We start from the raw sequence: 27,684 nt of genomic DNA on the forward strand, positions 1-27,684 counted from the left end.
GTTGAAGAGACTGTCTTTTTCCCATTGGATATTCTTTCCTCGTTTGTTGAAGATTAATCGACCATATAATTGTGGGTTTATTTCTGGATTTTCTATTCTGTCCATTGACCTATGTGTCTGTTTTTGTGCCAGTACCATACTATTTTGATTACTATAGCTTTGTACTATAACTTGAAATCTGCAATTGGGTACCTCCAGTTTTTCTTTTTCAAGATTGCTTTAGTTGTTCAGGGTCATTTATGGTTCCATACACATTTTAAGATTGTTTGTTCCAGTTCTGTGAAAAACGCTGTTGGTATTTTGATAGGGATTGCATTAAATCTGTAGATTGCTTTGGGTAGTATGGACATTTTAACAATATTTGTTCTTCTAGCCTATGAGCATGGAATGTCTTTCCATTTCTTTGTGTTGTCTTAAATTTCTTTCATCAATGTTTTATAGTTTTCAGAGTACCAGTCTTTCACCTCCTTGGTTACATTTATTCCTAGGTATCTTTTTATTTTTGATGCAATTGTAAATGAGATTGTTTTCCTTTTTTTTTTTTTTAAGGCATATAAAACTATTTATTGACCACTGTTTACCAGTATTTACAATAAAGTAAACAATATACAGTTGGATAACATTCTGACTACAAAGGTACTGCTTCTCCTGGTTTCTGCTGAACCAGTAACTCAAATACTGAGAAGATTAAGCTTACATGTAAGGAATGAGTTGGGGTAAAGACGAAACACACAGGTCAAGAATTTAGATTACAGACGTTTGTCCCCCCATTTATTCCAGAAGGTGCTAAATTGCCAACATCTCTAACCATCTGATTATGATTAGGTTTCCATGAACGAAGTGTTAAAGATTCCATGAATCATGACCACTTAGTACAGCACAGGGATTTCAATTTCTTGAAAAGGAAAAGGTCACTAGAAGGAAGCTTTAAATGTTCACTTAACTAAGTTTAGCTTAATTAATTAAAACACACCAGGACTTGTCTAGTTTTCTCATTGGGTGGGGAACTGTTGGTAGTGATAAAATTTTCCTTTCAGGGATCTTGCAAATAAACTTGCATTTGTATGAATGTAGATATGGATTCTGATATGGCTTTTCAAATTGTCCCATTTAAATTGCTTACATTTTTTTTTAAAACGGCACAATTAATTACAAAATTTTAAAGGTTAAGGCTTCAGGAAAAATGTCAATTTAAACAATTTATTTCTTAGGTTGCTAAAAATGATGGCATCCCAGAAACATGAGCTTATCCATGGTTATAAAATGCTGTTTTTATTTTGGGGAATGTTAAAAAAAGGAAGGAAAAAAAAAAAAAGAAAACCATTTACATATGTATTTTAAGTATACACACACACAAAAAAAAACCCAAATAAACAAAAAAAACCCAGAGTGGTCCTTAGGCATATAGGAGATAACAAAAAGTTCTGATTGAGTAACAACTATGAAGACTTCCCCCAACATTTAGAAAATGTGTTGTCTAAAGCAGGGGAATAATATACCATATTCTTAAATATTCCTTTCTGATAAAGGAAGCTTTCATTTGCCCAGAATACCCAGTGGTATAGATGGAAAACCCCCAATAACTCCCCCCAATACTACTTCAAAACAAACATGTGAAACTTGATTTTCATTAGAATGTTATTTCTTCACACTAATAAATCAAAAAACCAAGACCCGGATTTTACATATGTATAAATGTATATAAAAAACAATGCAAACAGTTACTGAGCTTATCTCCTGGACAAGAATGCCAAGTTAGTCTGTCTTCATAAAAAGCAATTACAATCTGAGGACACTTCATATTTGCCTCTTTTGCCAGCACCAAGCCTGCCTCATCTGAATCTTTCCATTTCATGAGAAACATGAAATCTCCACTGCTGTCTGTGGCACCAGTTATTCATTTGGGATCAAGACCTTTGGCAAAAGCATCTCTTCTCTTCTTTGACTTGCTATCATCAGATTCCCTGTCAGATAAAGATTTTCTTTTTGTGCCATCTTTTTCTTTACCAGCTTTTGAGAATTAAGAAATGCTTCAGTTAACTCTGGACAATCTAAATTTTCTGCAGGTTCCCAAGTATTGTCAGCATCTGTAGATCCCTTCCCCTTCAGGAAGTACTCCACTTTCCTGTTCACTACACGTCGGCCCAGTACTATTCTCATCACAAATTCTTCAGGCCCTGCCTCTTCTTTTTTACTCTTTCCGTTCTCTTTCTCATTTTTTGCAATGTAGGTTTATTGGAGGCCATTTTTTATTGCAGACTTGAAGAGCTATTGTTTACCACCTGTGAGCTGCTCTGGGTCCCGGGTCTGGGGATTGTTTTCTTAATTTCACTTTCTGCTGCTTTATTATCAATGTATAGGAATGCAGATTTCTGTATACTGATTTTGTATCCTGTGACTTTACCGAATTCATTTATCAGTTCTAGTAGTTTTTTGGTGGCCTTTGGGGTTTTCTCTATATAGTATGATATCGTCTAAACATAGTGAAAATTTGAATTCATCCTTACCGATTTGGATGCCTTTTATTTCTTTGTTTTTGATTGCTGTGGCTAGAACTTCCAGTACTATGTTGTAAAAGTGGTGAGAGTGGACATCCTTGTTTTTTCCCTGACCTTGGGGGAAAAACTCTTAGTGTTTCCCCAGAGTATGATGTTAGCTGTGGGTTTTTCATATTTTCATAAGGCCTTTATTATGTTGAAGTATGTTCCCTCTAGACCTACTTTAGGTCTAGTTGAGAGTTCTTATTATGAATGGATATTGTACTCTGTCAAATGCTTTTTCTGCAACTATTGAAATTATCATATGGTTTTTATACTTTCTCTTGTTGATAGGATGTATCATGTTGATTTGGGAACATTAAGCTGCCCTTGCATCCTGGGAATAAATCCCATTTGATCGTAGTGTAATATATCTTTAAACTTACTGGTTTTTGATATTATCATTTGAGGCTGATATTTGATTGTTGATCTAGCTTCATATTGAACTTGTTTCAAAATTGTTTATTTCCAAAAGCCATGTTTTAATTATTAGTTCATTAAAAGACATTTGTAGACCTTCATGGCTTTTGAAAATCAACTTTTCAAAAACTTTTTGAATGTATGGGATTGTAACATTTATATTATATGACTCCAAATTTAAAATTTTTAATTAAGTGCAAATTGAGATTTGATATATGTTATTTCGCTTACCTATATTTAACATTGGAATTTTTGACACAAAGAAATAAAAGTCTTAATAATGCAGACAACCTAAAACCTATTTAGGTATCAATTTGTTAAGGCCATAAAGATCCACAATACATTGAGGTATTTTTAATTTAAATTTAATTTTAACACATACTTCCCATCATAACTTTTTGAGTAAAGGTGGAACACACACACTGGGGAGGTAAAAGAAGAGTCTTGTTAATTAGGAGGAGGTATACTGAGGATTGCAAGTTTGAATTTGTACCCTCAGAGAGTAAGGCCTCATTTGCCAGATGAGGGAGGCATGGTACCAAACAAAGCACAACAGCCCCTGGGCCCTACACACCCACCTTGTGCAGAGCTCTTGCTTGTAACTTTGCAAGGGTATTATGGGAGGCAAAGGGATTTTGTGAGCTCGCTTACAAAGGTATCTGATGCAACTCAGGAAGCAAGAAAGTGCTAAGCCCAGGGTCTCAGTTCCAGAAGAGCTCCCTTTATTGGCTCTATATTGATTACAACACTGTTTGTTTAGCAGAGGAAATAGAAGAGAAATAGTCCAGATGATTTGATGCCTTATCAGGTGACGTACAGATGAACAGTATTCCAGAAGATTATTAAATTGGGAGTTTTCATTGCAGACTGATAAATCTACAGATATTGGTCATTTTGCTCAGTGAATTATACTAATTGGACTTCCAGAAGACCATTTTCTGGAACATCAGATTCGTTAGAAGCATCAAAGCAAGCTACCAAGAATGCTCTATTGGAAATGGTAAATGAGCACAAACAAATGAGACACTGGAGGCTTTCTGTAAAGGAGCATAGTGAGGGGGCAGCTTATGCCCCCAGCTCCTAGAGATGCCAAGATTCAGGGAATACGTTATGTTTGCAGAGCAGCTCTCCCCTGGGGGTCCTGCTGGTCTGGATCCACATTAAATGATCTTAAAGTGTTAAATCCAATAGAATTTGAGCTGCTCCAGTCTTGTGTTCAGCTTTACGTGAAGAAATAGGTTTCTTTTTGAGGACTTATACACACAAGTGAATTTGCTGTCCAAAGAAAGGGTTTTGTAAAGAAGTGGAGTTAAAAGGAAAAATCTTACAGATAATTCCAATTTGCCATTTGGTTAAAGATGGTTATTTTAAAAAGGATTTCAAGTTGAAGACCTGAATGAACTTAATTGAAAATTGAAAGCACACTTGAAAATATATTAACATGTAGCAACAAAGTATGGATTCAAAGCAAAAATTCAACCAAGAATGATGTTAGTTAGCAATGCTTCTCAGTGATAGTCAGTGTTAGAATTTGAAATCTGAAACCTAACTGTAGACAAATATAGCAGTATCTGTGTACAAAAGAGGAAAAGCTTTGTTATTTTAGAATATTTGATATAAAAAATTTTTAAAAGGGGTCAAAATCCAGTCATATTAGCCAAAAAAAAATTCAGTAATACATTTGTCAGTAAGGGTGAAGCTGTGTGATGTTTCATGCTTTACATAAAATAAAAAACACTTGAACATTCAAATTCTCGGTAATGACACTTGCTTCCACCTTTTGTTCAGTTTTCAGTAATAGTGGCAGCCTGTTTTGAAGAGATCATTATTTAAAAGTCCTAATCAGGAATTGCATGTAACCATTTCAATATAAATAGTGGTATGATAACTAATATTAAGAAGTCCTGGGGCACCTGGGTGGCTCAGTTGGTTGGGCCTCCGACTTCGGCTCAGGTCATGATCTCATAGTCTGTGAGTTCGAGCCACGCGTTGGGCTCTGTGCTGACAGCTCAGAGCCTGGAGCCTGCTTCCGATTGTGTCTCCCTCTCTCTGGCCCTCCCACACTCACGCTCTGTCTCTCTGTCTCCCTCTCTCAAAAATAAATAAACGTTAAAAAAAAAAATCCTAAGTATTCTAACATTTCAGTACCATTAGATCCATTTTGTTACTTGACAAAATATTTTATTTCATCACTTATGGTAAAAGAATGTATCTTTGAAGTTTGTTTACTTAGAATGGATCCCCTTTCTAAACCTATGCAGTACAATTAGAAATACACAAGATCTTTGTATGACATTGTCTGCTTTGTCAAGAGTATTGGCAGATGATAGGAATGGACATATACAATCACAGATTTCATACCGTAGTCACTGTGGATAAAAACCTTAGCAGTATTGTGAAATGGATGTTATGTGTGTGAAATTAACATCAACAGGACCAAAGACAATGGAACATGTGACGACCATGGTTTGCCTAAGAGAAAAGTCTGGCACCCAAGTTACACCCACCATATTGGTTCTCCACTTTTTGCTTAGCCTTTTCTTATGGTTATACTAAGAAACAATACTGATGATAAACTCTATATAATCTACTGCTTTTGAGAATGTGTTAATATGTCAAAGGATCTATTAAAATCCAAGAAACTGAAAGACACACTGCCTTAAGGACCAAATTATTAATGGAAATGGCTCAAATGGCACACATGAAGAGGATTCACCAAATGAAGTGGAAACAGATGAGCTAATTGAATCCAGCTAAGATCAGGAACTTCTCTCAGAGAATGGATATAGTCTCTTTGAGATGATTCTGATAATGGATGACATACCAAGCAAACTTACAAAGGTCAGCTTTTCACAGGACACACTAAAATGATAAGATTACATTCTAGTTTAACAACTTAAGCAGCATTGATAACGACATCAGAAATTATACCATGCACATTCATTTTGGTGATAGCTTAAGCTAGACGAAAGATCTCTTCTTTCGACTGGAGTTTAAAATACCAAAAGAGGATTTTGAAAAATATGAAAAATGTGGTGTACACACCTCCGAAAACATCTTTTGTGAAATTGTAATATTGCATTGAACCTTTTAGAAGAGCTGGGTACTGAAGATCTTTGGTATCACCCAAATTGTCAAGCCACTAGGAAAATGGATTTGATCATAGCATCCAGTACTTGTTTACATCATGTGTTTTTCTTTTAATTTCATTAAAAAAATTTTTTTTAATGTTTATTAATTTTTGAGAGAGAGAGGATGAGCAAGGGAGGAACAGAGGGAGAGGGAGACAAAGGATCCGAAGTGGGCTGTGTGTTGGCAGCAGAGAGCCTGATGCGGAGCTCAGACTCACAGAACCATAAGATCATGATCTGAACCAAAGCCGGCTGCTTAACCAACTGAGCCACCCAGGTGCCCCTTCAGTGATTTTCTTAGATATCTGAGACCCAAGTTGGATACTTTACTTAGCTTTCCTATCAAAGACTTGGTTGGATATATTGGAATTCCTAATTAATTGCAAGTCCTAGCTGCTATAATTTGCTGTTTTCAACCACTGTGGAGGGCTAGGAAGGCACTATTCTGTTTTTGCAAGAAAAAATAGGAGAATGGTATTATTTTGATGACTGTAGTGTCTCAACTGCATCTGAAAACCAAACTGTATTGAAAGCAGTGTATGTACTCTTCCACCAGAGCTAAGATACAATAGAACTAGCTTTTCCCCTCCACAAGAATCCCATTTAGAAAGTGACAAAGATAGCAGTGGTGATGACGATGAAGTCCTTGAAGCCAGAGAACAGACTTTCCTGCTGGTGGCATTTATTGAAGTCATGAAGGTATCTACCACATTAAGATAAAAGTTTGAGATAGACTGCAAATGTAAATCCTTCAAGATATTTTAACTTGTGCTATACTTGAAGCGAGACACAATGAAAACTTTAATAGAAATGTCTCTTATTTCATTTATAGTCTTGAATTACAAGTTACGCATCAGAATGTAAAAATGTTTATGAAACATTTATGAGAGTTCAGATACCTCATTTAAGAAGGTGGAAAGTACATTTAAAGATTGTAAACAACCTTTACTACTTTCCCTTAATGCATTGTATACTTCGGAGCATAGGTAACAATGAGTTTTTTCATTGATTCTTTACCTGTCTCCTTTCTAGACACTCACCCTCCTCTTGAATTAACCATCCCTGTCTATGCTCCCATAATATTTGTATTATTCTTCTGTTAGAGCAATTTTTTAGTGACTTGTGTACACATTTCACCTCTTAGAGACCCAATATCCTCTTGACATCTTCTAGCAGCTATTACCTAAAAAAATCTGTTTCCATCATGACTGCCCTAAGTACCATCCAGGGTTTATTATGATTTTCCTCCTATTCAGTGAGTGGATGCTCGCATGTGCCACTGTGTAGAATTTTTGGGCAAGCCTGGAAAAATGACTTAACATCTGTTATAATAAAACCCCCAAACCTAAAACAACCCCAAACAATTCCCACCCCCCAACCCCCAGAAACATGTCTCCCAAGTAGGAAGGAGAGTACCTTATCAAGGCTTTGGTGCCATCTTGGGGATATTTGTTGGATTACAACTGAATTTTCCTTTTATTCTCAGTGAGTGGCTTACTAGTAAATATAAGGATCCTGCTGTGTCCATTCATTCTTTATAATTTTTTAATTTATTTTGAGAGAGTGCACTTCAATGTGGGAGAGGCAGAAAGGAGAGGGAGGGAGGGGGAGAGAGAGAGAGAGAGAGAAAGAGAGAGAGAGAGAGAGAGAATGAATATGAATGAGAATCCCAAGTAGGCTCTGTGCTGTCAGCACAGAGCCGGATGCGGGGCTCAATCTCACAAACTGAGATCATGACCTGGGCTGAAATTAAGTCAGAGGCTTAACCCACTGAGCCACCCAGGCACCCCTAGAATTGTTTTTTATAAGAGCTTTTTGATCTGTGGTTCCCATACCATATAGTGCATTCATTTAAAGTTACAAAACCCGTTTTTTAGTATCTTTAAACAACCATCATCACAATTTTAGGAATTTTCATCACCCTAAAAAGGACCATACTCTCGCTGTTGCTCCCAGCCCATCCATTTTGCTTTGCTTGGTCTTTATAGAATCCTGTTTTAGGTATTTCCTATAAATGGGAATAATGCAATTTGCCATTTTGTGTGTGGCTTTTACTCAGTTTTCAAGGTTCATCCATGTTATAGCCTGTCTCTGTGCTTATTCATGACTGAATTTGATACTCCATTTGATAATTATGTCCTAATCCCCTCATTAATTGAACACTTGGGTTTATTGCCACTTCTTGGCTCTTGTGAACAATGCTCCTATAACTTGTGTACAAGTTTCTAAGTGGGTAGGTTTTCATTTCTCTTTGGTATATACATAAGGGTAGAATTTCTGGGTCAAATGGTAGTTCTGTGTTTACCTTTTTGATGAACTGCCAGATGGTTTTTCAAAATGGCTGTGCCATTTCCTATTTTCAGTAGTATAATGAAGATTCTGCTAGGAGTATTTTTGTATATTTCAAGAAAACTTGCAATGATAAAATGCTTTGTAATCACCAATTTTTCAGTTTTTGTTAGAAACTTAGTATATGCTCACTATGAAAACAGATGCCATGAAGTTTAAAATGCTAATCCCACCATCCAGAAATTTGTGTATTTCTAGAATTTCTGTGTACGTATATACGTACATATATTTTGAGTTTTAGAAAATAGGATTTTACTACATACATTTTTCCAGGGCAATATCAGCAATGTCCTATGAATTTGTATTTCATTAATTAAAATCTTGTCTACGTAAATCCAGAAAAAGGCTTTATGTGGTCTGTTGTTTTCTTTACTCTGTGTATCCAGTGCTTGGTGTACAGGTGAGTTCAGAGTCCCTGCAAAGACTGCAGCCCACAGGGTGTGGGGGTGGGGAGGGGTTGCTATTGGCTTAGCCTTTAGTTCTTAATTACATAAGAAGCTGAATTATGGCCAGTTTTGCTTAACATGCAGTAATTTGTTCAACGTAATTTTTTTTTTTTGTTTTAAGCACTCACTGAAAATGATCGAGACAGCCAGTCCCCATTAAAGAATCCTCTGCTGTCGACATCAAGACCGCTGGTTTTTGGGAAGTCAAATGGTGTGTACTTCTTTTCATTAATTCCCCTGCACGCACACACTGCAATTGTTAGAAGAAACTTCACAGCTCTTCTTAGAAGTGGACTTACCTAGTCCCTTCATACTGTGAATCAACAGCCCACTGCTTTCAGAAGCCAGAAACCTTTCAAGTGGCGGTGTATTGAGGGACTGCCCCTCGGCCCAACCACCACGTTTATTCCTCTTGCCTAAGGTTTGAGGGGTTGTCATGCAGCTACCACACTCCATTCATGGTCAGTTGTAGAACAGACTCTCTAATCTGTTTTCAGTTTGTGTATACTTAGTGGAATTCTGCCCTCACTGCCCCATTCTACATGTTCCTTTTTGCTTTCACTGAGTTTTAAAATATATATTGTATTTTCTGTGTCTCAAGGTGATGCAGTTGATTATCAGAAACAGCTGAAGCAGATGATTAAAGATTTAGCCAAAGAAAAAGATAAAACTGAGAAAGAGTTGCCCAAAATGAGCCAGGTATGAACCTTATTCTATGCAGAGAATTGACCACTTTGCCAGTTTGTTCAGAGGTAAGCTTGAAAGTTGAGCTGGGGCCTACTTCCAAAACCATAATCAAAGGATCAGAGCTGAACACTGGTGACTAAAAGGTAAACGTTTAAAGGATTCCTCCCAAAGTTTGGGAAATGTAGCCTTCAAGTTGGAAATGTCCCTTTATTATAGGATTATCAGTCTTTTTGGTGCTAATGTGGACTGTGAGCCTTCAAGAAGGAATTCAGCATGCAGTGTTTCTTGGTCTCTTTTGACCACAGAACACATGGCATTCATATATCCTGGAATACTTCAGAAGGGTTGCTCTACTCTGTTGGGGAGTTGCTTTCAAATTTTCATTCTCTCTCTTGGATATAGTCACATTTCAATGCTGTAGGTCAACTCTACCTCATTTTTTAAAAAGCCAGTTAAATCCCATCACCCAGAGCTACCGGTACTAACATTCTGATATACAGGATGTCAACTTTTAACTATAAACAAAAGTAGGCTTGTTTTAATACCTTGCTTTCATTTACTTCAAAATCATGAATAGCTCTCCCAAATTATTTTTAAAAATTTTGAGAGTGAGCAGGGGAGCAGAGGAGAAAGGATCCCAAGCAGGCTCTGATGTGGGGCTCTATCTCACAAACCATGAAATCATGACCTTAGATGAAATCAAGAGTCGGATGCTTAACTGACTGAGCCACCCAGGTGCCCCTCTCCCAAATTATTAAGTTAGGTCTCAACCATGTTCCTATTCCTAGAGTAAATGTATAGCTAAATCCCACCAGAAGTGCCTTTCATCACATTAGATTCTCCATTTGAGCCGCAATGTGTATATACTTTGAAAAAGCATCAGGCATCACTGTTTTACGTCATTTCACATCTGTTAAGTTCCTGCCTGGTATCCTATCAGATGAATAAGCCATTATTTTGTTTAGTCATAACATTTAAGCAGTCTCCAACTTTCTCTCTGTTGTAAATCCTAGATTTAAACATCATTATAAACAAATCTCTATAGCTTTTGGATCCATTTCTACAAGTTGATTTGGATTAAAGGGTGCACATGTCCTCTGGAATGCACAGATTTTTTCTTAATAGTTACTGTATAGACAAAGAGCACATTTCTGTGTTATAAATTCCCTGGAGTCACTGGTAGTACTTTCTGAGTAGAAAGGCAAACTATCTTATCATTTGCTTCAAAGACTGCTATGTGGTTTTCTCTAAGAACTTTTAAGTTAAAAAATATATACATTATATTTCTATCCTGGTTATGTTGCTGTGTATTTTTTAATTCCAGAGAGAATTTATCCAGTTCTGTAAAACTTTGTACAGTATGTTTCATGAAGATCCAGAAGAAAACGAGTTGTATCAAGCCATTGCCACAGTAACCACTCTGCTGCTGCAGATTGGGGAAGTGGGGCAGAGAAGCAGCAGCTCTGGAAGCTGCTCCCAGGAAGGTGGGGAGGAGCTGCGGGCTTCAGCTCTTTCTCCAGACCAGGACTCGGTTTTTGCAGACAACAACGCTGGGAAGATTCCCCAGGACTCCCGGACATTTACTGAAGAGGTAGAAGGGGACTGGACTGTCTCCCTTGAACATATTTTAGCTTCACTTCTGACTGAACAGTCATTAGTAAACTTTTTTGAAAAGCCACTGGACATTAAATTGAAACTTGAAAACGCCAAGATCAATCAGTACAGTCTCAAAACTTTTGAAATGAGCCGCCAATCACAGCCTGAACTCAAGCTGAGCAACGTGTAGCAAGATAGCAGTTTACTGAGAGGAGTCAGCCATACCAAAGCCTTGGACCTGTTTTGTAGGGGTCAGCCCCTCAATCTTCATTTCGGCCTAATTCATTTTGAGCGTATTTTGCAAGCTGGGTATCTGGATGAGCAACCGGACAGCCACAACTGTAGCCAGGGGAACTGATGCAACCCGCAAGCATTTCTATTTATTCTTTAAGAGAATTATGAGTTGGATCCTATCAGTGCTATAGGGAATCCATACATTAGTTCCCTTGATGCTGTGACTTGCTGTTTCACTTTCATCAGATTGGCTGAAATGGGCACTTCTGCTGTGACGCTAGTATGATTTCGTTCTCAGATGCAACAGAAGAGTTGAATGTATCATACTAAACCGGAGACAAAAGCCCAAGCTCTCATTCTTCACTTGGATAATGGGAGAGGTTACAAATCAAGTTCACTTTCAAGATCCAAGAGCCACTATCTGTGCAATTGTATTTGGCTTTCTTTTGCACTAATTTTGTTTCAATGCTGGTAATTGAAACCATTTTAATATATTTGGTTGTACTCTGTCCTTCCAAAAATGTTGTGTACAAACCATGCTTTCAATGTTGGCCTCTAAGTTTTTTAATAAGAAACTTTTGTATTGACTTGGTCCTTGTTTATAACTTATTTGTGTCTAGAGGTATCTCCACCATCATCCCCACCCAGTCTGCGTTCTCAGTAAATTGTGATAGTGTAGGTGTTCAACTCCCCACAGTGGTTACGTATAGTACCATCACCCCTGGGGCTCAAAAATGAAGTACCTATTTACAACAGCATTTGATAACACCAGGGGTGTAAACACTGATGAAATATAATCCCTCCAACACAATGCTTTCAGGCTGAATTTAGTGGATTTTATTACTGTAACGGTAAACTTTACCTGAGCTTCGGTTCCACATAAATGGGGATTAAAAATACTTCAGGGGGCCATTACAAACAAGTGAGCTGTACGTATAACATGATCTGTATATAAAAGCCTTAATCTGGCTTAATCCATCAAAAATCAATTACTATTCTATACCTTTTGAAGGTATACTCAATACAAACAGCTTAATTATATTAAAATATAGTTTAAGCTACTATCAAATATATTAAGATATTTCCATCATTTAAAGATGTTAAAATATGTAAAGTGGCCAATGGCGATTGAGTTCTACATGCCAGTCTCTAGAAAAATCTTTCCTAGAATTACGTATACCCCCAATGTCCCCCAGATAACCTAAAAAGGTTTTCCTAGGCCACGATGCACTTCAGAATCACTTTTAAAACCTGCTTAGGCTCTACTCTACCCAGATACTCAGACCCCAGGTGTTGGGGAGAAGGGGCACAGGCATACCCTATAGGAAAAGCTCTCCAAGCAATCCTATGTAACTGGCAACTGCATAAAGATATTTCAGTTAACTCTTGAACAGCATAGGTCCGTTTATATGTGGATTTCTTCTTTTAATGTTTGTTTTTGAGAGTGTGAGGGGGGAGGGGCAGAGAGAGAGGGAAACACAGCACAGAGCCCGACGCAAGACTTGAACCCACCAAACCGCAAGATAATGACCTGAGCTGAAGTCAGACACTTAACCTACTAAGCCACCCAGCACCCCTACATGTGGACTTTTTTTTTTTTTTGACAGAGCACTGTAAATTTATTTTCTCTTGATTTAGTTTGACATTTTTCCTTCTAGCTTACTTCATTGGTAAGTCTATTAAGTTTTGGGTACTTGACTTTGTGGGAACTGGTACCCCTAACTCTACACTGTTCAAGAGTCAACTGTACATGGCAACTAGAAAGGGAAAACCAAACAGAAAGGCAGTTTTATACCTTTATTTGACAATCAGCAATTAGTTCTCATCCACATTAACAGTCTGTAGATCTGCAAAAGGAGGGAGAGTCAGTCAATTTCCATCCTCACACCTCACACTTTAACATTCCAAAACCTTCTCTTGAAGGGTGGAGGCCAGTATTACATGACCTTTTTACAACCCAGCTATGGACCTGTTTTGTATCTTCCTGCAATTTCCCACACCATGACACAAAGGTTTACAGTGACTATTATGCCTGTTACCCATTTCCCTATAAGAAGGATGCAGGGCACATAGGTGCATAATTAAGTATCTGTTGGGACAGATGAATTCAGGTTCTAAAAGGGCTAAGGCTGCCTTTCTAATTCCAGCAGCTTTATGGGATTTCAACTTACTTTTAAAAGTGGTGACAGGTACATAGGTAACCAACGTATAGAGCTTGTTTGGTGAATCCTCATCCTCGTTACGTTTTCTGGACAGCCGCACACGGATACGGTATGGAACATTCCTAATAAAGATATAAACATGCTGCTAAGTCAATGCCTCCTATCAAGAAAATAACTGCCACTGGTACTAACACCTCCTATCCCCTCATCTGTGTTCTATCCTTTATCTCAATCTGATCAGGCACTACAAGTAGACAGCAGTTCCCTGGAAAAGAAATACCCACAAGGTGGACATTAAATGCTATGGTCTCAGGATGTACATCTGTCTCAGCAGGCAGCAACCACTGACACTCAACCTACGCTGAAACATGGATCCAAACATGCTAGGTCTTTTCCCTCTTACCAACACCCAAATCTTAATTATAGGATTTGTCTATGTTCAATGTAAATTTGGAGAAACACCAAACACTGATGGACACATTCAACACAGAAGACTAGTAACTGTTCAGTTTCCCTACCTTATGCACACAACCCTCTCCTCTCACCCAACCTTAGCAGCATTACAGCAGACTATCTCCTTTTACTGGTCTGAGGACATGAAGCATTCTGAAGCAATCCAAACCTCAGGACTCTTCTTGGCTTTTGTGCTCCCCTCCCCCCATCATCTCAATGAACCTCTTTGGACACTCCTTTATTAGACATATCTTCTCTACCAGAATGCTCAATGACAGCAACTGCAGGGCTGAATCTCAGGTCCCTCTGTCATTCCCCTAACACCAGATGCAGACCGCTCCCTCACCCTGCTCTAGCCTTAATAATCACCTAGATCCACACCAGCACCATTCCCTTTAGCTGGTCTACTCCAGCACCTTATATCCAGCACCTTATATCATCCTCCACAGCAAAAACCACTGTCCTGCTTATAAGGAGGGCTTGGCACTATTGACAATTGGGCTGGATAATTGTAGGGGTGCTGCCTTGTGCACTGTGGGATATTTAGCAGAGCCCTTGACCTGTGGCAACCTGTAGTAGTGACACCAGAACTGCCTACTGCTGAAAACCACTGTGCCATAGGTTTCCCATTATGTCTAGAAGATAGAACCAAACTCTTTGCCATAAACAACAAAATGCCACATAGTCTGTTCCCTTCCTAACTCTCCATCTTCACTTACTGTTCAAGTCACTTTACCATCTGTACTCCCATCTTCACCAACCTGTTCCAGCTCACACCAAGTGTGCTCTTTGTGCAATGCTCTTACCTGACCCCAACACTGCTGGCTCTTTCATCATCTAGGTCTCAGTTCAAATACCACATCAAAGGACTTCCTTGCAGATGCCACCCCACCCTTTGAGTCATCATCACATTTTAAGGAAATACTTCCACTGAACCTACATAGACTGTGCAGAGTTGGTTAAGCTAGTGTAATTGTAAAAGTTCATCTTATAACATAGATAACTGTAGCACCTTATTCCTTTGGCCCAGACAGCTTTGTTGAGCCTGGTGTCGATGCGCACATCTGGGGTTCCCATCTCCTTCATAGCAAATTTCCGGATCTCTTTGAGTGCCCGAGGGGCACGCTTCTTGAAACCCCTGAGATTCAAAGAAAATAAATAAGTAGAAAATAAATGAAATATGTAACATATGATGTCCCGTTTTCACGAAACAAATCTAAACCAAAGCCTTAAGGCAATAATAATCCTCTTTCCCCGCAGTGTGCAATGCCCAAAAACTAGTGTTATACATGGGAAACAGAAAATGCACAATCTACTTTCAATGATGTGGGATAAGAGCTCTGCATATGATCCTAAGAAATGCTAACACACACAATTCTTTCCTGATAAAACACCCTATGCTCTAATACCATCTGCCCAGCAAAATCAAAGAACAGGATATACTTGGAACATAAAATACATGGATTATAAAACTAAAAGTGTTCTCAGATCAAAGTATACATTATTTGTCATATCTTAAGACATGGCATGTTTTTGGAAACTAAACATTTCCTCTTGAGAGATATGAAAACCACAGTCAATTCTTGGAGCTCTTAGCATGTGTCAGGCATGGTCATTAACTCATGTCTGTTTCAACGGAGTTAGATATTATTAACCTGTTGTTCATATGAGGACACACAAATTCATCTAAATTTCATGCTTTTAAATAAAAAAGTGTTGAAAAAGCAAAACTTTACTACACACTGAAATGGCCAAGCATTTGGAAGTGAAGGCCATTTCAAACGGGAGCAGAGACCCAAGTCTAAAAAGGTGCCCCACCACCTACGACTGAAGCTCAGAGAAGGGGCCATGTCAACCATTCACCTCTATAACCCAATGCAGGCCCTGGCGCATTAATAGGTGCTTCACTTGTTAGATGGAATTGAATTTTATGCAATCCAATATAACATACAGAGCATGGTAGATTGACTTAATTCTGCTAAAACCTTCAGTGATTTTCCATAAGTACCATCTCCCCTGCTCCCTTTGCTCCACCCTCACTTAGCTTCCTTGCTATTTCTAGAACCCATCAAGCAAGTTCAGTTCATTTATGTAAACACCTGACCATCTAGAAATAAAAGGTGCCTGAAATAACAGCAGTAGGTACAACTGCTATATGTAGGTGAAATATGGAGTAAAAGAGATGGTATCAAGTACCACAGAGAAAAAATAAACCAGGGAAAAAAGAGGGAACATTAGGGAAAGGGAATGCAGGTTTAAATAAGATGGCCAAGAAGATACTAGAGTCTAGATCTGCAGATCATGAGAACAGCAATTTAGATATCTGTGAGAAAAGCATTCAGGCAGAAGGAAAAAAAAAGCAAAACACACACACACACACACACACACACACACCCCAGCTACTGGTATGATTAAGAAAGTAAGTGGCCAGCTCATGTGGAATCTGAGCAAGGCTAACTGTAACCATTTAAGTGAGAGAAATGGTGGTGGGACCAGGGCAACTGGTCCAAATGTGGCAGGCAGGACCAATAGGACATGCTCACCTGACAATGACTGAAAGGGGGAAAAGCCTCGAGAGGAATGGGAAAGTTAGGCATGACGACGATTAGGAGCTTGGTTTGGGACATGTGAATAAATACCCAAGCCAATAGTAATTGGATATATGTGGCCCTGAGACCAGTTACTATTACCCAGCATAGATAGCAGACAGACAGAGTCCTGGGGCTCTTCAACATTAAGAGGATGATGAAAGGAGGATTAAGAGGATGTGAGGAGGTACCACAAGGTTAGCAGCTAGAGGAGAAAAAAGAACAAGACTGTGGAATCTTTGGATGTAAAAAAATAATAAAGCACTCCCACAGAAGAATGAACAATGAACTGTCAATTGTTACTTATCAAGCAGGCACTGAGAAATGAATAAGGATTCAGGTCTTCACTTTAGAACAAAGCATAAATTGCCTGAAGAACTTGTTTCACACCTACACTTTTCAAATGTTCCATCATCTGTGTGGCCTTTAAAACAGCACGCACTTTCACAGATGACTGACTTTTCACCGGGCGCTTTTTACCATTTTGAATCTTAATCTCTTACTAAAGTAAACTAGAAGGACAGGGTCTTTGCTTTCCCAATGAATCTGCAGAGCCCAGGACTGTGCCTAATATAGTCAAGTGCTTGATATTCTCCCAAACAAATGTATGAATGTCCCAAATAAAGGGGTGAGGAAAAGGAAATGTGGTTATTCCCAAGAAGCATCAATACAAAAAGGCACTGGATTTCAGGGCACTTGGGTGGCTCAGTTGGTTAAGTGTCTGACTGGCTCAGGTCATCTCAAGGTTTGAGTTTGAGCCCCAGGTCAGGCTCTGTGCTGACAGCTCAAGAGCCTGGAGCCTGCTTCAGATTCTGTGTCTCCCTCTCTGCCCCTCCCCCACTCACACTCTGCTTTCTCAAAAATGAATGTTGGAAAAAAAAAAAATTAAAAAGCAACAAAAAACCCCAGTGCCTTCAACAAATCTCAGAGATTGCCCCAATGGCACTGTGGAATACAGGAGAAATGTAGGTGTGGCAATAATCCCACTTATGCACAATCTTTCTGTGATGGCTCCTGTTATTAATTATGGAATGGGGACTATCCCAGGCATCCAGAGTTACAGTAGATGAAAAAACCAAGTAATACTATATTCCACTTGTTAAACCAAACATACTTCTCCATCAGGCATTTTTAATATTAATGTGACCACATCACATTACAGTGAAAGAGCCTACTTCAGGCAAACAATAAAGGAATACTCCAAGACAGGTCTGTTGGCCGCAACTAAAGTATAATCATCTCCCTCAATTAAGAGCCTTGGAAGGTGTGGTTCAGAATTCCAGCCTAATAAGGAAAAAGAACAAAAATCTCTCAGACTCTTCAAATTCCTTCTCTGGCCTCTACTGACTTGTGTGCCCCCAGTATAGCATTACAGCCGGTATCAGGATCTCCACCATCAGACGATTCGGAGGCTGATCTGCTTTGAATGGAACACCAGCACTGAGAGTCACTTTGGTTCTGATATGGATGCTCCTCATGAACTGAGAGGACATCTTCCTGCAACAAAAGTGCTGGTATCCTACAAGGACAGATTTGTAGTTTTGGTCATTTACTTCTGCACTGCCTGCATTTTCTGAGAAAGACCTTGCAGGAGAAAAAAAAAGATTTCTAAACGTTTCAAAAGGAAGACTGAACAAGTACCCCACCCCAACTATTATCTCATCACCTTGCAAGTCCACTGCTATTTCAAGATCTATCCAAAGAATAGTGATATGGTATTCCTTACATGAATGTGTTTACTATTAGTTTGTGCGTTTAAAGTATCTAAGATTAAAGGTGACTTTAAAAAGGGAGAGAGAAACATGAACTTTGATGTCTGATCACTGTATTAGGGGAATCTGGCCTCTGTGCTGATCTTCTAAGAACCACACTAAGTCAATTTCTCAAAGAAACCTGTTAAAATGACTTAGTATGACTCTGGCATTAGGTAGTCCTCTGAATTAAGATTCTGGTGCTGATGTTCCTGTGTGCAGGCAGAGGAGGACTGGAAGAATGGTCAAGGAGAATTTTGTAGGTATACCCCAGAGTACTGTGCTTCTCACTGAATAAAGACGTATATACATACCTACAAAATTAGGACATGGGAAGCAGGGCTATCAATTTGACAAGGACTCACTACTTTTCTCTGGACCAATTACTATTGAATTCTCTAGCCAAAGAGGCTTTGGGGACAGAATGTCTGTTTGGGACCTCACTTCTATTTACGGATACTTTGAGGTCAATATTACAACACACACGTTCCGGTCTTGTTTCTGCACACACTTAGGCCTTCCCAAAAGCTCTTCACCAACAATGCAAATCTCCTTACAGCCACCTTTTCTCATGCCCTGGTCCACAACTTTCAGCCAAAATGGCTCCAGGTTTCTGGTTTCTAGGTTGTCAGTCATACTCCACCATTTTAGAGAATGGTTAAGGGGACCAGAATTTGTACAGGTCTTTGCCTTAAACCAGTTAACAAGGTGTTGGTTATTCCAAAAGGCACAGACTGTAAAAACCATACAGACAAAAAAATCCCAAGAACTAGATCATTCAAAATCATTCTCAATATTCTTGTACATCACAAATCCACAACAGCCATGTGTCCTTTGCCCCAAGAATTTAGCTACCACTTTGCTCTATTGCTCTGAGGAGCTTAATACTGAAACTTTAGAATGACCTCAAAAGAGCAAGACATTCAGGAGGCAAAGTAACGGACTCCAATGTAGAAGTTTATAGGCGGTCCAATTAAAATTTGGTCTTGATTTTGGAACTCTTTTAATCTGACCAGGTGTTTAGCTAGATTGCTATAGCTAACATGCCAATCAAAATTAGTGTTTAGGCATTAACAGGCTCCACACACATTAGAATGTTGTTTTATTTTTACTGAGAAATACTGCCAACAGACTCTACAGAATGGAAAGCAGATAATACTTAAAAGCCAAGAAACTTTACAGCTTGTATCAACGTTATTTCTAAAATACTTTTTTTTTAAATGTTCATTTGTTTTTGAGAAAGTGTGAGCGGGGAAGGGGGGGAGGGAGGGAGAGAGCGAGAGAGAAGCACACAGACAGAGAGAGAGACTCGGAAGCAGGCTCCAGGCTCTGAGCTGTCAGCAGAGTCCCATCTGGGGCTCGAACTCAAACCATGAGATTGAGCCACCCAGGTGTCCCATATCAACGTTATTTCTAATTTGTGTGTGTGTGTGTGTGTGTGTGTGTGTTTTTGAGAGACAGAGCATAAGCAAAGGAGGGGCAAAGAGAGAGGGAGACAGAATCCGAAGCAGGCTACAGGCTCTGAGCTGTCACCAAGGAGCCTGATGCAGGGCTCAAGCTCCCTGAAAGCTCATGAACCGCAAGATCATGACCAGAGCTGAAGTCAGATGCTTGACCGACCAAGCCACCCAGGCACGCCCCAGTGTTATCTATATTTAAAGATCAGTGTGAAAATCACTTCAATGCCTGAACCTAGGATCAATCACCTTCTCATTTCTGTATTTGCTTTTGGTGTCTTTTGCCTGTAGAAACATTTTGTGAACTTTAGAATACAGGAAAAATTATTTACTGTAAGTCCAAGTTGAGCCTTAAGGATCATATCTGGTTAAACCTTGGCAGAACTACTTGAAAAGTTTTTGCAAACTGGGGCTATGGATACTGAACCAAAATAATCCTTTTTTTTTTTTTTTTTTTTCCAATTTAAGGTTACTTTGTCTCTCCTTACAAGGATATGATTAAGCCAAATAGAAAATATGCATACATACTAGTGGGGGGGGGGGGGCGGAATGCGCTTGTTTGTGGATGTTTTAAAATTAACAAATATCGTATCTTCAAAAAATACTCCAAATAACAGTATTCAATAAGGGATTGGGTCTCCATTCTTAGCAGTAAACTTAAGAACTTAAAACCATACAGACAAAAAGTCCCAAGAACTACAACATTCAAAATCATTCTCAATATTCTTGTACATCACAAATCCACAACAGCCATGTGTCCTTTGCACACATATTGCCCTAATACTCTATTGACACATTCTTTTCTTGTCTAACAGTCTCATTTCTGGTATTACAACTCAACCAGGATTAGTTAATACATATTTGTGTCAGGAACTAAAAGAATCCCCTCTAAATGTCCACATCCTGGATTGAATACTCCTTTTCCAGTTAATTGCTTAGCTTTACGGGGGTCTAGAGACATTTAAAAGTTTGTCTTCCTATATGCATCTTTTACCCTTTAGCCTGCCCAGGTTTATTCAGTTACAAAGCTCCCAGTGAAATCATTTTATCATCACCAAGTTCCCCCAACTGGTTCTCCCAGAAACTACAATTCAATCTTGTGTTTCCAATCACGAACCTCCCAGGATTACGCTTTAAACCCTATAAACCTTAAACAGGGGACATGGAACAGAGATCCGAATTTTTAGCTTTTAACTAGACAGACCTCAGAGTGACAGCCAGACGCGTGAGTTCAGAAGCCCCCAACCAGCAAGGCATCGGGCCGACTGCAGACATACTCACACTCCATGGATGCGCTTGTGAATGTTGATGGTGTATTCTCTGGTCACTACCTCGTTGATGGCAGAACGGCCCTTCTTCTTCTCGCCACCCTTCTTTGCGGGAGCCATCTAAACCCAGGCGACAAGGAAGTTCAGACCAGAATGGGACCAGCACAAACCCAAGTCCTCCCTCCCTCCCAAGCCCGGCCTCACGCTGCCACCCTCAGGGCGCTGCCGGTGCAAAAGGTCGTGGCAAGCCCGAAACCCCAGGTATTGGCAAAGCCAAGTCAGCTTCCCCGCGGTCAAAGCGCCGTGCCCCTCAGATGCTCCCGGAGCCCCAGAAACCCCTGCAGGCTCGGCTCCCGTAAGCCTGGCCACTCTCCTTCCCAGGCTACGGAAACCCACTAAACAGCGCGGGTTCGCGTCCCCGAGAAAAGCGGAGTCCTGGACCGGCTTAGAAAAAATCTCGCGGTCCCGGTCAGCACAATCCCCAGCGAGGATGGAAGCAGATTATCGAAGCCGAGACCCAGCACCCACACTCACCCTGCCAGGCCCGGGTTGGAAAGGAAGACCGCGAGGTATTGTGGGAGAGGGAAAGCAGCGTCACAAGTACAACTTCCGGGTCGCCTGGAGGTGGGTGGAAGAGGGAGGCGAGGCTGCGACGTAAGCGGCGCGCGTCCGGGGAAAAGCAAGCACACTTTGGGGGCGGAGCCGGGGAGGGCCAAGACTGCGCGTTCCTGCCGCGCGCTCTCGGCGTCCGCCTTCTAGTAGCCTAGTTGCCTCCACCGCGCTGTGGAGGTGCGGCAGGGTCTCTCGCCTCTGCCTCTAAATCTTCAGAGGAAATAAAGCCCAGGCCCACAGCTGGATGGGACCTGGGGCGGGAAAAAAAGACTCCAATTTGTTTTTCCCATTCTCTCGTTGATTCGGCCGACGTTTGATGAACCTGAGTGTGGCGCCGCACCTAGCTGGCGGTACCATTGAAATTGGAGACAGCTGCCGCCCTGGCGGCGCCCTCGTCGAGCAAGGACACTCCTGAATGGGAGTGCTTACTTACTGTCCTGGACTGTGGAGCCACCCGAGGGTCGTGTCCGGCCCGATGCATGGGTGGGCCGGTGGTGCAGAAAGCAGGGAGGCTAGTGCTGCGCTGAAAGGATGGGCAGGAGGTAGACCGGCAGAGAAGTGGAGCGTGGCAGGTGAACCTTCTGAAGCAATAGGGCTTCCTAGACTCTAGGCGGAGAGATGAGGTAGTGTGGGGCCTTACTCAAGAGTTTTACAAGTAATGCATCATTGAAGTTATCAGGAGGGCAGTGCCATGGTCAGATTTGTTTTAGAATTCAGTTACGTTGTGAAGAATAGATTGGGAGCAGGTGGGCAAGATCATAGCAAGGAAACTAGTAGGAAGAAGTTATTTACATAAGAGACAAGGAGTTCTGAACTAAGGCAGTTGCAGCGGGATTGGAAAGAAGCAGACTGATTTTATAGATACAAGTAGGTAAAACCAAGAGGATTTGGAGAGAGAAAACCGGTGTAGACTCACTACATTTAAGAGATGGGGGCTGAAGAAAATAGGAACGAGTCATTGGAGCAGTAGGAAAAGATTTAGTTGAACATGTTCTAAGTCAAAAGGAAGCCAAAGTGGTCAGCACGTTCTAAATGCTAGAGTTTAAGGAAGGCAAAAACATGTACCCACTAGATTCTCCAAACAGGAGAGTATCAGTGATTTTAGCAAGTTTCACTACTGGAGCAATGGGGAGTGGGAAAGAGCCAGATGAGGACAGAGTAAGGACTGAGTATGGGGCTGGGTTGCTTTCTACCTGTGTTGTCCCTTGGGGCACAAAGACTAGGAGAGAAGACATACTGAGGAAGGGGATCAAAAGGCAGGGGAACTGGGGAAGCAGTAAGCAGTCCAGCTGAACAAGTGGATTAGATATGATGTGAGAGACAATAGGGAGCTCTGAGGAGACGCCCAGAGGGATGATTCTAGAGCTCCCCAGAGGCTTAGGAACTGGGTATCACCAATCTGGGGATTCTAAGACAGTCAGTTTGATCCATGGATCCGTGCTTTCCTTATTCTAAATGAACTCCCTTTCTTCACAGGAGCACACCATTTAATGGCTTCTTAAGACAGGGAGGATGGGAGCTAAAGTTGTTGAGCCCTCACATACCTGAAGGTTTTTATTCAACCCTCAAATTTATTAATGTTTTGACTTGTATGGAATTTCGGGTTGAAAATAACTTCTCCCCACTGTTTTGAAGGTATTCTCCATTGTCTTCTTTCAGAGTGGTTGTTGAGAAGTCATGTGGCCTCCTTGGTGATCTGTTTTATTTTCTCTGAAACATTGTAGGATCTTCTCCTATCTCTAAAGTCGTGAAATTTCAAGCAAATAGACCCCACCAGTGGAAATCTACGAAATGGCCCTCTCAGATGTCAACTGTGCTGCTTTAAGTCAAGGTTGAACAGACAATAAAAACCATTTGGTCTGAAGGACTGATAATCATTAGCCTGGCTGGGGGGCTCTCCTGTTTCAGTTTAGCCCTGCAGGCTCTTCCAGCTTCTTCTCTCTCAAGCCTCAGGGGTCAGGCCAGTCACTGCTGGCCTCCCAGAGACCAAAACCTTTAAGATAAACTTTGTTAGCTGGGTTTCTCTCCCATGTCTTTTGACTTTTAGTGATTACCAGGGAATCCTTAAAATGAGACAGGATCTGAATGCTTCCCTGTAGGGGCAGCAAGGAAGAAGATCCCAGTCTCGAGGGGACAACAAACCCTAAAGTGCTGAAGGGTCTTTTTGGGTAGATTGTGCTTAGGAAGGTCCAATGGGATTTCCTAAGAAAAGCCACTGAAAGATTGTTAAGATGAAAGGGGTGTGGTGGTGCAGAAGGAAGGCACTAAAGGAAGATCTGTCCAGTAGTAGCATTCCAAAGCTTGCGTTTTCCAGAGTTCACATCTCAACCGCTTCTTACGAGCCAAGGCTTTACAGTTTTCCGAAGAGAAAGGTCATGATTTTTTCTGGAAACAAGACAGGGTTACAAAACCACCTTTTAAAGAGTGGAATTAAATGAATCAAAATCTTAAGGATTGAACTTCCACTGATGTTATGTGCGTTTATTTATTTATTTTTTTTGCTTTTTTTGATGTTATGTGGGTTTAAAGAAATGTTGCACAATAAGAGATTTATCCAACATGTATGAAATTTAAGCAATGCTAAATTAAATTAGTAACATGGTTTGTACTCTGCCGTCTTTCAATGGCTTCCAGCTTGAAAATCCTAGTACAATAAGTATGCTGCTTCCATTAAAAAGCTTGCTTTATTTAGGATTCTGACGGCCAATTAAAATACAAATACAGAAAAATCAGATGTATAAACCTTCGAATTTACAAAACAGTTCAATTGCCAAATAGTTCATCTAGTTTCACACAGACTTTTTTGTGGTGTCTAAATGTGGTGTCTTTCCTGATTGGATTATGCAGGGCTAGCAGTATGGGCGGTGAAAGAATTTACCCAAGGCAGAAAGGTGATAGAAGTTTATTGAATATACCACAAGGGAGCTGCAAGCAGGACAGCAAAAGAGAGGCTGTCTGCAACAAGACGGTGGGGGCTGTTTTTAAAGAGGGAAGGTGAGGAGGTATGGTGAGGTATGGAATGACCCCTTTTTTGGTAACTGAGCCTGGTTGTATGTAGCCCTTTTGTTAATTAGGGCCTATGGATATTTTGAGGTGGGTCAGTTGATGGGCTTGTCTGTATTCAGCCATGGGGCCACTGTCCGCCCTTTCTATATATTCCATTGCTCGAGCCTGTTTGCCTTAAAAGCAGCCTCTACATTTTTCTTTTATTTATTATTAAGTAGGCTCCATGCCTAACATGGAGCTCGAACTCATGACCCTGAGATCAAGAGTCACGTGCTCCACTGACTGAGCCAGCCAGGCAACCCCTAGACTTCTCATTTTAGAAAGAGGGTTCACTTCTGATTCCTTTAAAGAGTAGTAAATGATCCTAAAGCATGCAGAACATTGAGACTTACCTTTTTTTTGGGAATACAGCAATTGTGTGAACAATAAAACTCCTTTTTTGGTGACTTCATTTGCATAGCCTCTTGTGCCAACCAAAAGTGATCCTTGCCACGGAACAGAGGAGCTACCCCTACTTCACAGGGAGGCAGGTAGAAGCACAGAACTATAGCAATGGAACAAGGAAAGAAACTTAGTTCTCTTGGGCCAATGTTTACGGAAAGGGCTGTGCTGAGCAGCGCCATCTCTGTGATTCTCAATCATGGTGTGCCAGGGCACCCTTATGTCAGCGTGATGAGGCCTCATGGGAGGTGGGGGGATATCTGTAGTTGGCAGAAGTCTCCTAGATGCTGCTGTTATATCTCCCCCCACCAACAAAACGTGTGTACACACCTCTCACACACAGACACACAAACCCCATGCACATCACCGATAGATCTAAGTGTTGGCAGCTGGAGCCCATGAAGTCCAGCCCAGGTGAGTTTAATTATGAGTTGTGACTGCTTTGATGCAGATTGTCTCCGTCAGATCCACAGATTCCCTATGTCTAGAAGGCTGAGATGTTTCCAGGGGCTTTTGCTGTTTCTGTTTGTTGTGCTGTCATCTTTATACCGTTGTTGTTTTTTTTTTCTGGCGCAACCTTTAATTATGAAGGTCAGGAGCCTGATGGGCTGGTGCATATGCTGCAGCTCAAAAAACCTGATTTATTCATTGCTTGCTTTCACCTTTTCGATATCTTCGATTATCCTTAGAAATGTCTTGAAATTAAAAAAAAAAAAGTTAATGAAGAAAAGATGTATGCATGCATGTATACCAAGGGACAGAAACTGCCTCCAGAGGAAATTGTACAAATTCGTTAATTTATTACAAAATTTCCACTCACAGAAAAACACAGGAAAACTTTTATACTTTTATATTTGGGAAAGGAACTGGCGTCTCAGATACAAAATAATTTACACATAATCCATACAATTTTATTTTATATAGAAATAGGTCATTATTACAACAGCTGTACAGTTCACTACACTTCGTCTTTTAATTACATAAAACCTTTTTCTTTAGAAACATCTCAACATAACAAAACATACAAAAAAAGCAAAGTGCATTTTGAAAAGGAGAATCCAATCCTCGGTCTTATCATGAAAGATCTGTAGAAAGATGCAGCATTCTGACTCAAGGGGCCGGTGCGTGGTGGGGTCTCCTAGGGGACCTGGGGCTCCACAGGCCTGTCTGGCTTGTGGAACCTCTTCCTCCAAAGTCTCATAGTTCCCGACAGAATTCTGGAACATCAGCTGCATGATTGTGCTTTGCTTTGAGTCGGCCTTTGTAGTTGCAATCAACCAAGTAAACAGGAACAGTCCAGTGTTATATTTAGGGGAAACAATAATCACCAGAACGGGCATGGGGTGAAGAACCTCCTTCCATTAGGTTTTAGGCCAGAGGGTGTGGGTCTGCAGCCTGGTGAAGAATGACCAGCTCTGCCATCTGATTGGTGGGCTGGTTTTGTTACTGCGGTCTCCAAATGAAGTCAGGAGACCTTATTATTTTTAAAACCTGAAAGTGCCTAAGTTATCTCCTCTGTGCAGCTGTGCAAATTAAAACAAAAACAACCATTTAAAAATAATGAAAAATAATCTCTTTATTCTCTCTCTTCAACAGATCTCTGACCCAGTGCTTCTCGAATGCAAAGAAAAGAGGGTCAAGACAGTGAAGGCCAGCTAGCAAGCGTGGACAGACCACAGCCGGCTAGAGGGACCAGTGCGCTCTCTCAGGAGGACGCAGTGAGCCATGCCACCTGCTAAGTCAACTGAGTAACGACACTTACGCGGGGGCACTCGGTTCCCATCCGAGTATGGCTGTAGAGTGTGCCCGAGAAACACACAGGCAAGGGAAACACGGCCAGTACTCTGATCATGTGTCACATGCCAGCTGCTGTGCTCTGGAGAAGGTTACCATCCAGGAGTTCTGAAATGTATGCAGTGTGCATAAAAGCCAAGGGTTTAAAACTCCTCTCCCCCACTCCTGTGGCCACTCCCATTGTCCGTCCATTGGTTAAAGCTGATTGTGACCCGACTGAGGTGCCAGGGCACTACCGGGGCGGCTGCTGGAGGCCCGAGGACTCAGACAGGCTGCTGACCCTTCGGGGTGGGCGTGGGGGCTGGGGTGGGGGTGGGTAGCCCAGGGTCCCTGGCGGTTGCGAGTAGGTGGAGAGAAGTAGGGAGTCCTGCTGCTCACTGTGCAAAGAGGTCGGTGCCTGTACCTGCAAAGAAGAGACAAAGGGCTCCAGAGGTGCCTCTGTGCTTTGGCAACTCCTCCGCTGAGATGCTGGGGTGGTAATGCCGGTGTGGTCAGACTACAGGCCTCGCCTCCATGGCTGGGAGGGGGGAGGGCGGGATCTTGTGGTGGTAGGACCTTGGGCGTAGGTGGGTGGGGAAGAAAGGAGCCTGAGGCTCCCCCAGGTGGGTGTGAATTCGGAAGCCGAGCACTAGGGGTTCCTTTGGGCCAGTGGGCCAGGGACTAGGCTTTGGGGAATGGTTTCCTGAACATGTGGCCTATATGTTTTGGGATGTTGGAACCTGAGACCACATGCAGATAACTGACAGAGCAGA

The 27,684-nt window shown here is 41.0% G+C and overlaps 3 protein-coding genes and 1 pseudogene across 6 annotated transcripts in view; 1 reads left to right on the plus strand and 3 right to left on the minus strand.

Annotated features, from left to right (window-relative positions):
• The window catches only part of TBC1D8 (TBC1 domain family member 8), a 111,599-nt gene extending 99,607 nt beyond the window's left edge, over positions 1-11,992 (plus strand). For all 4 annotated transcript variants that reach the window (XM_049651353.1, XM_049651354.1, XM_049651355.1 and 1 more), the window contains exons 18-20: positions 9,005-9,094; positions 9,485-9,582; positions 10,895-11,992. In XM_049651353.1, coding sequence (XP_049507310.1) covers positions 9,005-9,094; positions 9,485-9,582; positions 10,895-11,356 — 650 coding nt within the window. In that variant the 3' untranslated portion in view covers positions 11,357-11,992. The remainder of the gene's footprint in view (positions 1-9,004; positions 9,095-9,484; positions 9,583-10,894) is intronic.
• On the minus strand, positions 1,276-3,083 carry LOC125936920 (chromobox protein homolog 3-like; annotated as a pseudogene).
• Positions 11,993-13,183: 1,191 nt separating the features above from the next.
• RPL31 (ribosomal protein L31) lies at positions 13,184-21,717 on the minus strand. The gene is made up of 5 exons (XM_049651358.1): positions 21,614-21,717; positions 21,093-21,199; positions 15,028-15,153; positions 13,572-13,684; positions 13,184-13,247 (listed from the first exon to the last, which is right to left on the minus strand). Exons 2-5 carry the CDS (start codon positions 21,197-21,199, stop codon positions 13,216-13,218), a joined length of 378 nt encoding a protein of 125 aa, XP_049507315.1. The 5' UTR covers positions 21,614-21,717; the 3' UTR covers positions 13,184-13,215.
• A 3,194-nt stretch (positions 21,718-24,911) lies between these two features.
• Positions 24,912-27,684, minus strand: part of NPAS2 (neuronal PAS domain protein 2) — a 159,773-nt gene continuing 157,000 nt past the window's right edge. The window contains exon 21 of the mRNA XM_049651359.1: positions 24,912-27,335. Within this exon, the coding sequence (XP_049507316.1) occupies positions 27,165-27,335 (171 nt within the window). The 3' untranslated portion in view covers positions 24,912-27,164. The remainder of the gene's footprint in view (positions 27,336-27,684) is intronic.

Source organism: Panthera uncia, assembly GCF_023721935.1.
Source record: "Panthera uncia isolate 11264 chromosome A3 unlocalized genomic scaffold, Puncia_PCG_1.0 HiC_scaffold_11, whole genome shotgun sequence".
NCBI classification, from domain to species: Eukaryota; Metazoa; Chordata; class Mammalia; order Carnivora; family Felidae; genus Panthera; species Panthera uncia.